We start from the raw sequence: 16,046 nt of genomic DNA on the forward strand, positions 1-16,046 counted from the left end.
ATTACAACTCAAGTGGGTTGTTCTTGTTGTCGCTCTTTGCCCTCATAGGAAGATAAACATTTACAAAATCAGATGGATTGTAGAAAAGGAAACAATGTTATAAGTATTATAACTTGAAATTGCAGTGTGTAAAATATTTCCAAGAGGTATACGTTTGAGATAAGCGATTATGAGACATAATTAAGAATACTTGCGATTTGCCGCATGAAACTTCTGAATTTGCTTCATACTACTCATAAATATGTTTATCTGTTATACATTACTGACATTGTAGATCTACAAATGTTTGAGATAATATCCAACAATGTTTGATATTGAAAGAGACACGTATAATTCTTTGAATAACTCCCTTACGCTAACGAGGGTTATGTATTCTTTTTTTCTGAAATGCTCACTACTTTCATACCCACATGAACCACAACAGAAAACGTATCACATTTTTAAAATTTTTGTCAAATGCATGTATTTCTATAATATCCAAGAAGAATTATCATAACGATTCTTTCACTTTTTGCAAATATTAAATTATTTCGCTTAAATTGTGAATTGCCTTTGACATTACCACAATTATTAGGTTTATTTTATGCCCACACAAAGGAACTCAACTTTGGTCATGGACCTATACATGCACGTGTAGCTATAACGATCTCAATATTTATTGGTTTTTCATGGTACGGATTTCAAATTCAATTTCTAGTATACATTTACTAGTATGTACAAAAGTGTTAAGGTTCCATATAAAGTCAGAGCAGATATATATACCAATCGAGAGATATTGGGTGAAATTATCGAAATTAGAGGCGAATTACTGACCGTAAATTTCTTACTAATGATGGACAATCGAGGCTACTTATTTACTTGTAGCCTGCCATTAAGTTATTGTACAGAGACCAACCGGGCGGATTTTCTGCGCACGTCCATGCAGTAGGTGCACGTGCTGACATCTACTGGTGTGTCCCGTGATCTACACGTGTTACAGAGGCTTCTGTGACCACCGTCTACGTGTGTATTTATGTGGTGACTGATCACCGCCTTTGTGATAATAATTGAAAAATTTCACTGAAGAAGTTTAAGAAGATCGAGCAAATCATCACTTCCAGTTTGGGTTTTCAAAAAGGAAGGTTAAACTATGGAGAAATTTGCTTAAAGTAAATTTTGCCTGTGAGTATGATTTTTTTAATATAAACATATAAGAGTTTTTTTCTAACTTCTTGTAAATGCAGCTGTGTTCATTGAGACAGTTATTCTAATACTAACTGCACATAGTACAGATTGATAGAAAACCGGTACCAGATAAAGATACACGTAGATATAAACATAAGTCAAATAATATAAATATAACCGAAAAGCATTTAGTTAAGTACACACAAACGCAACTTCTCAGAAAAATTGACTTCCCCTCTCTGTTTCAGACCTCATTCATTTTGAAGTGGTTTCCAGCTGACTGGTTTGTTTTAATATGTCAATGTAAGTGTTTAATATCTTTTGTTTTTGTCAAGTAGCTTTTGTGAGTCTACATAAAAATGAAGCACAATCATTATGACATTATATTTAGTAAGACATAAGTACGGTATATACATTTTTACTTTTTTACTAATCAGGTCCGCAGGAATAATCGCAGGAATTGTGATTGGCTCGGTCCTCGGAGTGCTTCTGATTGGCTGCTGTTTCGCCGCGATTTGTCGACATATGTTCCCAAGGCATCACATGAGTTATCCACCGATCATCGGAGAACATCACGGAGGGCACCATGGGGGGCATTATGGGGGTCACCACGGGGGACACCATTAATTCACGTCATCAACACGTGGTACACAATGTCCGACAGATGCCTGTGGCAGCTGAAATTACCGCCCGAGTATGTCATTAATAATTTTGGCAATTTTTGAAGTTGTTGATGGGACTTTTTATCTTTCATCGGGATGCAATTTCAATACACTAAAACTAAAACAGAACGTTTTATAACTGATGCACATATCCTTTCTTCGCAATATTCAAAAGTCAAGAATAGATTGACCTTACACTATATGAATTGCAAAACAATTTTTCAGAAATTTTGATTATTTGTTTTTTGTTCGGGGTTTTGAAGTGTATTTGTTTGAAACCCCACTGTATTCCAACCACACATGTCTTCTAGAAATTCTTCAGTTTTGGCAAAATAATAGTCACTCCTGCAAACCTTTGACTTTCGTAACCTGGTCTGGTACCATTTGCCAGGGTTTTAACTTCCGGAGTGCTTATGAGTTAATTACTGGAGTCAAAATAAATGAATGATTTCAATGGTTAAACTGTCATTAGTTTGACGTTTTGTTCGACTCCCTTAAAGTTGTGTTAGTTTAATTAATTTCAAAGCGTTTCATGTACATGTATATATTTCAAAATAATGAATGAATAAATGCTTCGGAATATGTTTCATTCTTCATAGTAGATCTAGATAATTAAAATAATTGATTAGAAATTTGATTCATTCGTGGTATATGGGCCGGTCACAGATCACGGTGCACGGGGCGGCATGGTTTCTTTTTTGGAAGTTATTGCAGTAGGAAATCAAAAATGTTCTAAAAGATAATATTTAAGTTACGGACAGTTTATAGAATTATAAAACATGAAAACACTTTTTAGAAGCTTAATATTCTGAGGAATAAATTGTTCCCGGATGTACGGGTTATCGAACCTTGCTAAGGGCATGTCCTTTATCTTTATATACTATGGAACAATTGTCGAATACCTACTCTAACAGATATTTAAAAAACCCATAAAACCAAACATTGTATTTTCATAACTATTTTCTGTTCTCCACAAGCATAGTGATCCAGCTTTGCTCATCAAGACTGCTTATATCTGTGTAAATATGTTTATATCATTATGTCTTGCACTTCTTGTACTGAGAAAATAAATGAAGTGAATTGTGTTTCCAACAACGTATGAAATTGATAGATTTCATGCAGTTTACCCTGTACAACTGTGTTTGTACTAAATAAAATGGACCAAGACCACAGAGACGCATTGTTCTTGATTGTCAACACTCTGGTAAAGAGGAAGTGATTTTGTGTCTGTTTAGAGTTGAGTCCTATCCTCATATATGTATTACATGTACTAGTATGATAGTAAAGTATTGTATGTTGTGACCAATCGTATATAATCATTAAAAACAAACTTTCCCACTGAATGACACACCAGATCTGGCAAATACAACAAGATTAACAGTTTTACAGCAAAAACAAAATGTTTAAACAATATGGACTGTGTAATTCTGCCTCAAACTATGTCTCTCAATATCTTTTCCCGCATACTTATTTTTTAAACGATACAGAGGTTACTATAATTAATGAATGAATATCCATTAACCATAATCTTTTAAGTAATTTCAGTAGTCATTTACAATTTCACAATAAAAATTCCCGCGCGATGAAAATTTTAGATCACAATTATTTCTCTAATATAAGCGTTAAATCTACAAAATCTTTTTTTTGTTCGTTTTCTTGGCCAAAGTATATAATGCTCAGTTTCACTCTGTATGCGTTGTACGATTAATATAGTGAAAGAAATATAGGTAAAATATAAGCAGCCGTGCTGTTTTTACCAGACCTATAAGTGTATGATTCAGTTTACACACGACTCTTGAGTTTGTTCTATATGTACAGGCGTGTGCAAAGGTAAAACTCGGGACTAAGCGTCATGGGAAGTACGCAATTAATTTCTCCCTATATATAATAATAATAATGCGAAATCTGTACTAAATATTTACTTAATTGTGACATTTGAAGGATTGCAATAGATACTATTGTTTGAGAGGCTCTATTTGGATTATTAAAAACCTCCATTGCTGAACGGATAAGAGATACCTATACATACGTGGAGGAACTTTAGACATTGTCTTGATAACCATTAGTAGATGTAAGTATAATACTATTCATTATATCAAAGTGCTCTACAATGTTTTTAGAATGCAGTATAATTACATTGGTTTTATATAATATATTATCTGTTTCAGAGACGGAATAAAAAAATCCAATAACCTATTCTCCACCTCAACCCTCAAAACCAAGATGCAGAAAAATCCATCGGGTTCCAGTACCTACCCATCCCCATCGGCCCCACCCCCCAGCCAGATGGCGCCCAACCAAACACCACAGATGGTACCCCCACCGGCGCCTCAGCCCGCCTATGGACCCCCACCTTACTATGCGGCGCCGTATGGGTACGGACCACCACCACCACCACAGACTGTAGTGGTGCCTCCTACAGCCGTGTATGTGGATGGTCACCATGGATACCGTCACCATGGCATCGGCCATATTGACCTCGGTCACCATGGTTTTGGTCACGGTTTCGGGTTCGGACACCATGGATTCGGTGGTCATCACGGGTTTGGAGGTCACCATGGTGGTCACCACTAATAGTGTCTTTTCTGTTTTTAACCAAAGATTTGTATGTTTTTACTTCTTTTATACATTATGTTGTTCGTTATTCTACATTGTTTTAATAAAACGATTGTAAAATAAATGCTTTTGAATCTTTTTTATTTCGGGTTTCATCTAAGAAATAATACATGTATATCTAATCAGAACGATTAATTTTAAGATAAGTAAATAACCCCAGATAGATACAGCTAGATATTACATTTAGATTAGAAATGAGATTCTCTGTACTATATATAGCTACTATATGCAACTTTTAAATATTTTGATCTACAGCAAGTGCATACATGCATATTGAAGCAAAAATTTTATGCAAGTTCATATGGCATTGCGAGATGTTGAGTTCATTTCAGACAGAGTTTTTACAATGAAAAACAGCGTATTAATCATAATTAGCCACAATTAATTTTATTCTGAGTAATGCACTTTAAAAGCAGGCACGAAGCATCGATTTTGAAAGTGGGGGGGGGGGGGGCAGACTCATCCCAAAAATCTTGACAAGCAAAAAAGAAAGGGAAAAAGGGAAAAGGCTGTTTCCAAAAATCTTCAAAATCCTAATCGGGGGGGGGGGGGGGCGTAGATCTATAACTTCGACTTCTCTCTATTCCATTTTTTTACATACTCCCAAAAAAGTGGCGGGGCCAACTCCATGATAAGTCAATTTTTACTTTATAAATTTTTTTTACGAAATTTATTTGGTGCGAGAAAAAGTGGGGGGGGGGGGGGGGGGTGTCAGCCCCCCCCCCCCCCCCGATGCTACGTGCCTGAAAAGATTAAAATGATGGCTTACTTTGACTTCAGTAATTTGGAGTTCTAAACAATAATACACCCATCACTACACCATGCCCCATTTTCGCAATTAAGGTTGTCCATCCATAACTAAGGTGAATTTAACAATTTTGATTGATCTATACTACATCAAATACATATTTCAAAGCTATTATGAGGCCGACATAAATCAAACTTGGTTGTATGTTTGTAGTCAATTAAATGAACTTTTTGCAGTGGTTTTTTTTTTGAAGAGTTGTCTGCCCTTTAGGAAAATTTTAAAAAATCATTTTCTGAAAATATGTGTGGTAAACTATGAATTATTTTAGCATATTCGAAGAAAGGGAAAGTTTTTGCAACTTTTTACGAAGAGAAATGTTAGAAAATTAATTGTAATAAAGAAATATATTTAAAAATGCATTTTCCCCATAGACTCTAATGCTAACTTCAACATATAATAAATTTATTAATATTGAATTTTTTTGAAAGTTCTAGCATCTCTCGCATATATAAATAAAACAATGTTTAGGGCAGTAATTGATTCGGACATTTATTAATGGGAAACTCCGTAGTTTATTTATATTATGAGCACTGGCTCTGCTAAAGTTGATATTTGATAGTCTGTGAACTTTTTGTGATGTACCTTAATGGATTCTCAGTTAAAATGTAGCAGTAGTAAACGGACGTGTTTGTATTTCTTATTAATACACAACAACTTTAAAGGTGAATCTTTATTATTTAATAAACTCCTTAAATTCACACTAAGATTTTAGTGATCAAACCTCCAATCTGTTAGATATGAGATATGATAGTTATGGATGGACTACCTTAAGCTAGGAGAAGTGCAGCATCATCAATTCATCGAATATCCGCACCCTTGTGTACGCAATTTCTGATGACGATCAGCACATCTACACACTTTTATCCCACCTGATCAATGTTTTGTATACGAGTGTCTCACTGCGTTGAATAGATCAGATCGCTCTCACTGAACCAGTAAATAATACACTTACAAGAGGTAAGTACAATAGGTGAATAGTTTTCTATGTATAAAGCTAAAAAGTACCGACTCTAGAAAGTATACCAGTTATCACAAATATCGGTCAAAGCAGTTAGGCCAGAAAGGTTCATCATTTTTTCTAACTGTGTGTATGTGTACTGAAAGTAAACAAACATGGAGATAGGATTTGTGTTATTCGGAAGAAGACTAAACTAGTGCAGACGACAGAAAAATAAAACCCCGGGGATCAGTGGTCAGAACCGCATGTATGTCGGGGTCATTGGCGGGTGACTGACTAGGCAGGACGGGAATCACCACGCTTATCCGACACACACACACACACACACACACACATAACTGGCACATGTTGCACGTGTGTAGTATATTTTTATTTTGTTGAGTAATACCGGCCGTGTCTGTGCTCTCGGTATTGTAAATTGAACAACAGAGAAATGAATAGTTAAGGTTGAGAAATATAAACAGCGCTCCCTATATTTCCCGGAAATCCTGCCTTTTTTTTGTAAACAAAAGTCAACACTTCCTTAATAGATTATTAATCTGCAACATGACATTGTGTGTATATCCTTCACTATGGGCAGGTATATGTCAATTTGAGAGTTATTTCAATGTTTGTGTTTATTATAGAATTATAGATCTATACAAGTATCTAGATCTCTATCTAAACAAGTACATGATCAACGTAAATGTACAATGTGATTGCCTACATGTACAAATTTACTACTACTTTAAATTGTTATTATTTTGAGAACCGATCAAACATTTTGAGCTATTGATATTACATTTAACTCGTACCTGCAAGATTCGCCAGTGCCAGAAATATGAAGCTATTGGGATAAAGAAATAATTGCCGGATATGTAATGTTGATGATCTGATAAAAAATTACAGGCCCTAGTACTTCTCATGCACAATATGAAGAAGAGATAGAGAGACAACCAGTTTGGGGGGGGGGGGGGATACAAAACTTTATCGTTGAAAACGGAAGCGTGGGTTTCCAAGGATGCGAAAACAATTTGCATTTTCGTTTTATAGAATCATGCGTCAATTAATATGCTAGTAGTATTTTTAAGAATACAGATTAATAAGAATAGACAATACAATGCAATGCAGTTCATTATTAGCTCACCTGAAATTAACTAAAGTAATTTCTGATACTTTTTGACGTCGTCCGTCCGTCTGTAAAAGATTTAGATTTGCGACTCTATCAATTTTTATCAATAATGGTAACGAGCATGCATATAAATGGACATCGACGCCAATCACTGCCAATATGTACAATCTTCTACCACCTGGAGATAGCTCTGCGGACTCCGGACCGTGGCTTGAGACGATGATAAAAGGAGATTAAAAGAACCCAAAAAACAAATTTAAAACAAAAGCAAAAAAAAAAAAAAAAAACCAAACAAACAAAACAAAACAAAAAAACGGAGAACTAAAGAGCCAGAAAAAATTTAAATATTTTTGTTTAAAATACAACTTTCTTATTTCACCTCCCTAGATCCCTGAGGTCAGAAATAAAGTCGGTCAGAGTTAACTCTGATTGGGATATTCCATCTCAGGTGCATTAACATGAAATGATTAGTACTGTTCAGGGTGTGTGTAAATTACTTGAAATACCTTTCCTCATTCGTTATATGAATAACGTCTTACACAATTTAAGGCAATACAATTAATATTTCATTGACATCATCTTTTCTGATTCAGATTAAGCCAATGGGTATGGACAACTCTAGACCAATGCAGACCCCCCAGACCGTTCACCCGCCTCCACCCAACCAGCCGTACCCCCAGGCAGCGGGTCCTCCACCGAATGCCCCGCCCCCATACGGCATGCAGCCACAGCCATACAGCTCCAATCCCTACGGACCCCCTCCTCCTCCAGCGTACGGAACCAATCCTTACCCTCAGGCACCACCTGTCCAGCCGTACGGTCCATACGGACCGCCACCGCCCGCACCCTCACAGCCGGTGGCACCCCTACCCCCAACAGTCGTTCTAGTAGATGGACACCACGGTCACCACGGGTTTGGGCATCATAGCGGACATTTGTTTGGCGGCCATCATGGATTCGGTCACCACGATTTTGGTCACCATGGTTTCGGAGGTCACCATGGTTTCGGTGGTCACCATGGATTTGGTGGCCACCATGGGGGTCATCATGGCGGACACCACTAAAGTGCGCATTTGTGCTGGTGAAAATACTGATTTTTGTACAGTGCAATGCCAGCGAAATATATGTACCGATTTTAAGGTTTTAGTGCAACTATAAGTTATTGTTTTTTGTTCTGATCATTGTAAAGAGATTCTTGATTTTTATTATGTGTTAAACATAATTCGTTGTATTGTTGCATGTTATTATATATTTGGAAGCTTAACAATAAAGTCAAAACGCCCAAACACAATCTGCCATCACTTAAAGCTCACCTGAGATTAAGGGAAAGGTTTCAGTTTTGTTATATTACTAATTACTTTTAAGCGTCGCTGATGTGTATAAGATTTTATCATATGAAAAAATGTATCGTTTATTGTACCGCTCACCTGACGGCAGTTATTGACCCGACGACGTCAAAAAATAAATCATTTAATGCTTATATTTACATTCACATACTGATGAAATAATTTTTTTTACCCTAAATAAATCGATGCAAATTGCAGATCACGGCGGGAGTAAATTATTAACAGGAAGAACAGCTGTATTATAAAGCCGGTTTCAACTGGTTAACACATCGACTGTTGAATTGAGATGATGGGCATGAAAATAGAATCCATGAAAAATAACTCTTAAAATTTTGATTTTTTAACAATTAAGTCAACTTTATGTTCAATATTTGTAAAACATGGTGTTTTGACAGCATGTGTGAACTATATCTTTAACCGACAATAGAAATCACTGTTTTTGGAATTACTAATGTAAATAACATGTAAATTCATACGCAGTGATTAGGTTGTTGCATTTAGAGGCATTTAAAGATTACAGATTTTAATGGAAAAACACAATAGAATGTAAATATGAATAACTATACTTTAGTTACTTAAACAATAAAATGCTTTCTTTGTTGATTCATGCGGGATATAGATGTGGCTACATTGCAGAAAAAGGTACATAACCCGCTAACTCGGGTTATATAAATGTTTTTCTGAAATAATCGCTACCTTCAAAACCCACATGAATCATCAAATAAAGCATTTTATTGTTTATATCTTATCAATTGTAAAAAATAAGTTGAATTAACTAAATCATTGTTATTGTATATCAGTACGGTAGATAAAAGAAACCTCTAAATCGTCTCCTTTAGGAATTTGAATCTGACATCATCATGATTATTTCGTGCAGTCCGTGATGATTCTGAGGTCTATAAAGGTTTCAACCAATCAATTAAAGTGGCGTGTAGATTTGAGTCCTGTCATTTAATGAATTACAATTAATTTCCGTAAGAAATAGAGAATGATACTTGGTGTAGTAAATACATGGTAATGAACGTGTCTGTCAAAAATGAACGCACACTTTAAAATGGAATGTTTTGAGACCCCATGTGGATGAGCTGTTCAACGAGTAAGTACGGCTGGCGACTGAGGCATGTGCTGAAGCCAAAAGGACAAACAGGTGGCTGTAAATGTTAACTTAGCAAGCTTTGTTTGTCGGTATTCCGGAATCTATAGGTTATGGTACCTGGATCCTAATATTTATAAGAACCGGGTAACATGACGTTCGCGGTGACTCCATACCTATTTAGAATACTTGTATACCCGATGTAACCGCTATAATGTTATAACAGAAAAGTAAATATATGCGTACACTGTCGGCATACCCAATCCAACACACTTCCGGTTGTCATGAAATTTTTTCATAAAACATTTAGATAAAGTAATGCGGTTTCTTTTAACGGAATCACCACAGAAACTAAATTATTTACGTTGATATATAATCAACATAGAAGCAGAATCTATATTTACTAATTACCCTTTTTATGCCAAAATACTAAATTAGAAATGTTACAAGTACAAGTTATCTCTCTTTGTATAATTATGTAAATGAAAAATGGTTTTGGGTGTTATATTCACTAGAAATATGAATGATATTTTAATAAACTGCAACTACAACTAAATGTTACAATGTACATACTATTTAGTACCTTGACCTAGTTAATAATAGTTACATTGTGAATATACCAGCATTACATGTAACAACTAGAGAGGTTCAAGTGGAGAACATATGGTCAAATATATGACCATATAACAGATGGGAATATATACAATTATATGACCATATAACAGATGGAAATATATACAGTTATATAATCCATTTTGACCTTGCAGATTACATGTGCATATATTGTGCTGGTCTGAATTTTTGTTTTCGTCAAGATCATTCGCGGAATTAGATTAATTCCTTTCCGTATGCTGTCATTATGCCGTCTAAAAATTCAATGTTTATGATAAATGCAATGTATTTAAATGTGGATTTCTGAGCTTAAATGTTCAAATTCACTTTTTTGGTCTGTTTTAATAGATGATTACCTATGGTATTTTAAACGTTTAATTGAACTTTGTTATACTAAAGCATGTATACGTAAGCAAGATGCTGCAATACATAGATTGCTTTATACAAATACAATGTTTAAAAAAATGAGATTTGACATTTACTAGAATATTAATAATATGGTTATCTTTAACTTGGTAGTAGAACATCTTTGAAATAGCTTTTTAAAGATTTTAAAAGCAATATAAATGATAAAATAAAATCTAAAATTGTTTTGCTTAAATCGTGATCATATTCGTTTGTAATGATGTAATATCTGCTTTTTGTTTCAACGATGAATGATATTGTCTTTGCTTTAAAAATCGTATATACAATATAACGTATGAACTCATTAAATAGATTTAAACAACTGTCACTTCTATATGTACATATACATATACAAATACAAAAATAACATCAACAATATTTTTCAGGGTTCAAAATCACACGTTAAACAGATGAATATTGTAAAAAGCAAAATTAATTTCAAAAAGACACCATTGACGGTTAAACGGTTTTCCAGGATGGTACCGAATATTCAAGATGGTCTTGGAAGTTTTCAACAGAGCATGGAACGAAACTTGCCGATATGTACAGACAATGGGAGAAAAGGCTTTCAAGGGAATCGCACTCCAGTATAGATATTTAAAAGACAGATTAGTTCTTCTCCAAGTTAAAGTACTTTAGTGTGGGTTTTCCGTATAATCTTAGAGTTATTTCCTGTGAAGTAGATACGTATTTAGAATCTAGAGAAAATTCTATTCTCGAACTGCTTTTGATGCCTACAGCCAAGAAAAGCATCCGCTCAATTGTGCACCATATTTAGCAACACTGACCTTGTGTGCAGATTTGTAGGTTTGTGAGTCATCTTGTGTGGTAATGGGAAAAGGCAAAAATAATGGTAAAACCAGAAATGAATCCACGTATTGTACAGTTGTCCACATTTATGCTTTTATTAATCACTTTAAAACTAGTGTAGATTTTATGCAAGATACAAATTACTTTTCTCATTTTAGTTGCTTTTCAAAGATTGTCTGTTAATCTGTTAAGCAGCCATCATAATCTCAAAATTGTACTTCGAATATCATGATTGTTTAACATTCAAATTTATTGCTAAAAACAATATATATTGTGATATCAATGTAACTAAATTATTATTTTTGTTCAATTAAATTAAGCCTAAATAATTATAGATTCTTCAATTCCAATAAATTGTATTTACATTTAGTTATAGAATACTAGTAGACTTACTAGTGCAGTACTCTAAGCACTGTATGTAAATAAACAAAGCCCACATATAGCTTTATGAATTCCAACAAATTGTATTTACATGTACTTTTGGAATAGACTGTACCGATCAATGTGTGTATAAATACTGCTCATTAAAAAGGGCCAAATTGTGTGTACATGTTCAACAGATGACTCTATGCATATATGCATGTAATGTAAATCTACAATATGTCAGATCTTGATTTTATGCCAACATATGTAAAAAAATATTACTTAATTGTTCAAATGTTTTGGCTCGAATGAATGTTTGAAAGTCTAGTTAATGTGTTTAACTTAAACATTTTAATGATGGCAGCCAATTATATGTATAAACTGTATTTTAGAGTATTTCATTTCCGTATTCATTTCCGTATTCTGTCATTATGCCGTCTGAAAATACAATGTTCATAATAATTGAAATTGTGGTTATATCGGAGCAAAACATTTTGAATTCTCTTTTTCTATTTTATGGTTTAACGATTACCTAGGGTATTTTCAATGGCCAACCAAATTTCAAATTGAACTTTTTAACTAGCATATGTAAGCAAGACTTATAGCATATTTTATAAAAAAAAAAGTATGCACTCTATCATTAATCATATTTGAAAATTGTCACTTCTATATTTTCATACATTAAAAAATACAAAAGTAACAACAACAGTCTTCTTCAAGGGTTCGAAATTATAATTTTATGTTAAAGAGATGAATGGTGTAAAAAACAAACATGTCTTTTAAAATGACACCATTACCAATTAAGCAGTTTTCCAGGATTATTAAAGCTGCTTGGTCCGATTTTTTTCGCAATTACAGTATCAAAATTTTGTTCATACAAATCATTTATCTTACAAAGTTATGGACTTTCTCCTATTTACACCAGCAGAATCAATCTCCTTTCTAAGTTAGAAATATTCAAAGTAAATAAAAATAATTTCTCTTTGGGCAAACGAAAAAACAAACCAAAATGCATCACGGGAATGTTTAGAAAAGGAAACCGCATGGTTTCGTCCCCCGAATGATTGGGGTTATTCAACCCGCATGCTATGCATCGATTGTAAAGAAAGCAGGCTCTAGAAATATTGGCGATCAAAACGTACACATGTTTATTTGTAATTTGTCTGATCATTTGTCTGACCATTTCGACCTTTATTTAAAGCGATGTCAAATTCGTAATACAACCAAACCCGTATCGTCGTCAGGGGTGAAATTTAACATGAGGCGAAATAACGCGGTACCTTTTAATGTCGTATGTTTTGTTAGCAGATTTTGTACGTATTTTTCTTCATTGAAATTTGGCTTAATTGACTGGGTAAACAACTGCAATGTCTATTATTATACATATACTAAGCATAGCCATCGTTTAAAAGCGTGCATAAAATTTGGTATAAAATCGGACCAAGCAGCTTTAAGATTTGTTTATATTCAAGATGTAGTTTTCAAGAAGTTTTTTGACAGAGCAAAGAAAAACTTGCAGATGGGTACAAGCGATTGGAGAATTGACTTTCGAGTGAATCACACTATAGATAATTAAAAGACAGATTTAGTCTTTCTCCAAGTTATGGATACTGTAGTCACTGTGGTGATTTTCAGTATAATCTTAGAGTTATTTCCTTTGAGGAAGATACGTATTTAGAATCTGGAGAACATTCTACTTTAAAGCAGTCAATGATGCCTTAATTGTTGGAAATCTAGTCAATGTGTTTTACTCTGTGTCTATTTATCTTTATTTTATGCCAAAATACTTAAGGTGGCATTGGACTTTTCCACGTTGTGTTGTATTTTATTATTATTCTAAAAAAAACTGCAATTACATGTTACATAATATCATATAATAATAAGAATTAATGTTAATAATATTTACATTGTAAATCTATCATCGGCTATGTATTCGGTAATTTTATTCATCTAGTTTAATTAAATGAATATATGTTTTGATATTGATATAACGTCATTTGTTTATATGATAATACATGTACGTGACATATTAACATATTTTGGTTGTCTTACTATTACAGGCAAAAACGAGCTGCAAAATACCAATATTTCATATTTTGATGTGTATAATTTCTTCATATAAATAGAAAGATTGTAACTCTGTATATATATATATATATATATATATATATATATATATATATATATATATATATATATATATATATATATATTTAATTATATATTTTTCAATTCCTGTGCCTGGTTTGTTTTTGATAGCACATCAGTTATATCCCTGAAAAATATATGCAATTTACAAAAATACTATTATTATTTTGATATGTAACTACATACATTGAAATGTTTTTATGTGCATATTATTTGTTACATAACCTAATTATATATATATATATATATGGGCTTTGTCTGTTTCCTAATCTTTATTAAATTTATTCGATAAAATATTTTAAACTAATAAAGAATATAACAATGAAGTTGTGTTTTTCTCTACACTATCTATATTTTGTTATGTTGTTATCAGAGTGATGAATACTCGTACTTACAATATAAACAAAAATATTAGACAGTACCATTTGCGCGAACCCCAACAGGATGGTTGTTAATAAGAATCTAAAACAGTATAAACTATAATCTAAGGTAAATGACATCATTTGTTAATCTAAAAATATCACATACTTATAAAATATACAGAAAACAGGATACAAGTCAAGTTAAGTTTATTCCCTCAAATCAAATATTTTGGTACAAGAGGAACATATACATGATTACAGATTAAACATCATTACAAATCGTCTATATATACATATTCAAACAGGAAAAGAATAGAAAAATTCTACAAAAATACACCAGGGAGATTTTTTATGTGCATATATTTTGTGTTAGCGTTATTTATTGTAGTGGCTAAACTATTTACAACATTTCTGCCTAATTGATAAAACCTGTATAAAGTTGACATAACCATGCTAATAACAAATTTAAAATAGTATTTACATTGTAAATCTAATTGCTTTAAAGTTTCAAATGGAGCGCATATGCTAAAATATATAGCCATATAACAGATAGGTACAATAGTATATATATTTATATGAACAATTGACCTTACAGATTGTGTTGCGCTGGTCTATATTCTAGTATTCGTCGAGAGCAGTCGCGGATTTAAAGTTATTTATTTCCGTATGTTTCATTATGCCGTCTAAAACTTCAATGTTCATATTAATTGCAATTTTATAAATTCTAGATATCTGAGCTAAAATGTTCAAATTCTCTCTTTTCTGTTTCAATGGATAAATAGCCTTTTAAACCTTGAATTGAACTTTGTTTTTCTAGTATATGTAAGAAAGACTCTTGATGCAATATAAAGATGGTGTTAAAAATGTTTCGAAAAAAGAAACAAATTGAGATGTTACTTTTTCTAGAAACTGAATAAATATGTTCATCTTGGTAGAAAAACCTTAAAATAGCTTTGTTATTTTAAAAATTATTTTAAAAAGCAATCAAAATGAAAAAAAAAAAGAATTTGAAAGTTTTCAGCTTAAATCGTTGCCATGCTCGTTTAAAATGTCTGTTTTTGGCAAATATTCAACAAGGAATAATATAATGATTAATATATAGCTCTCATACATAATAAAAATGTTTCGTATGCACTCTGTTTAAGAAGATTTAAAATTGTCCCCTATTTATACATACAAGAAAGAATACAATATTAACGTCAAAAGTATTTCTCAAGGGTTCGCATTTATACGTTAAAGAGTTGAATAGTGTAGAAAGCAAACTAATCTATCAAAAGGACAACATTGACAGTTGGACAGTTTTTCAGGAGTGTTAAGATTTATTTTATATTCAAGACGGTCCTTGAAGTTTTCGGCAGAACACGGATAAAAACTCGCCGATAAGTACTTAGCGATTGATGAATCGATTCTCCAGGGAATAGTACACTATAGATATATAAAGGCGCATAGTCACGATCTTGGTCAAATTTTAATTTTCTGTTTTTATATTAATTACAATGCTTTATGGATGCACTTCTAATGATCAAATGAAATTTGAGAGTAACTCGTGGAGTTATAAGAAAATACAGATCCCACAATTTTTGTCATG

The 16,046-nt window shown here is 33.0% G+C and overlaps 2 protein-coding genes across 2 annotated transcripts; both read left to right on the plus strand.

The window, feature by feature from the left end:
- Window positions 1-3,633: 3,633 nt before the first annotated feature.
- LOC128161525 (protein kreg-1-like) lies at window positions 3,634-4,492 on the plus strand. Its single transcript, XM_052824822.1, has 2 exons — window positions 3,634-3,897; window positions 3,995-4,492. Exon 2 carries the CDS (start codon window positions 4,050-4,052, stop codon window positions 4,398-4,400), a length of 351 nt encoding a protein of 116 aa, XP_052680782.1. The 5' UTR covers window positions 3,634-3,897; window positions 3,995-4,049; the 3' UTR covers window positions 4,401-4,492.
- Window positions 4,493-6,066: 1,574 nt separating this feature from the next.
- On the plus strand, window positions 6,067-8,610 carry LOC128159697 (protein kreg-1-like). The gene is made up of 2 exons (XM_052822874.1): window positions 6,067-6,207; window positions 7,913-8,610. Exon 2 carries the CDS (start codon window positions 7,922-7,924, stop codon window positions 8,381-8,383), a length of 462 nt encoding a protein of 153 aa, XP_052678834.1. The 5' UTR covers window positions 6,067-6,207; window positions 7,913-7,921; the 3' UTR covers window positions 8,384-8,610.
- Window positions 8,611-16,046: the final 7,436 nt, after the last annotated feature.

Source organism: Crassostrea angulata, chromosome 8 (genome assembly GCF_025612915.1).
Source record: "Crassostrea angulata isolate pt1a10 chromosome 8, ASM2561291v2, whole genome shotgun sequence".
NCBI classification, from domain to species: domain Eukaryota; kingdom Metazoa; phylum Mollusca; class Bivalvia; order Ostreida; family Ostreidae; genus Magallana; species Magallana angulata.

Excerpts from the sequence above, each read along its gene's own strand:
- LOC128161525 (XM_052824822.1), top strand. The coding sequence starts at position 4,050 with ATGCAGAAAAATCCATCGGGTTCCAGTACCTACCCATCCCCATCGGCC.
- LOC128159697 (XM_052822874.1), top strand. The coding sequence starts at position 7,922 with ATGGGTATGGACAACTCTAGACCAATGCAGACCCCCCAGACCGTTCAC.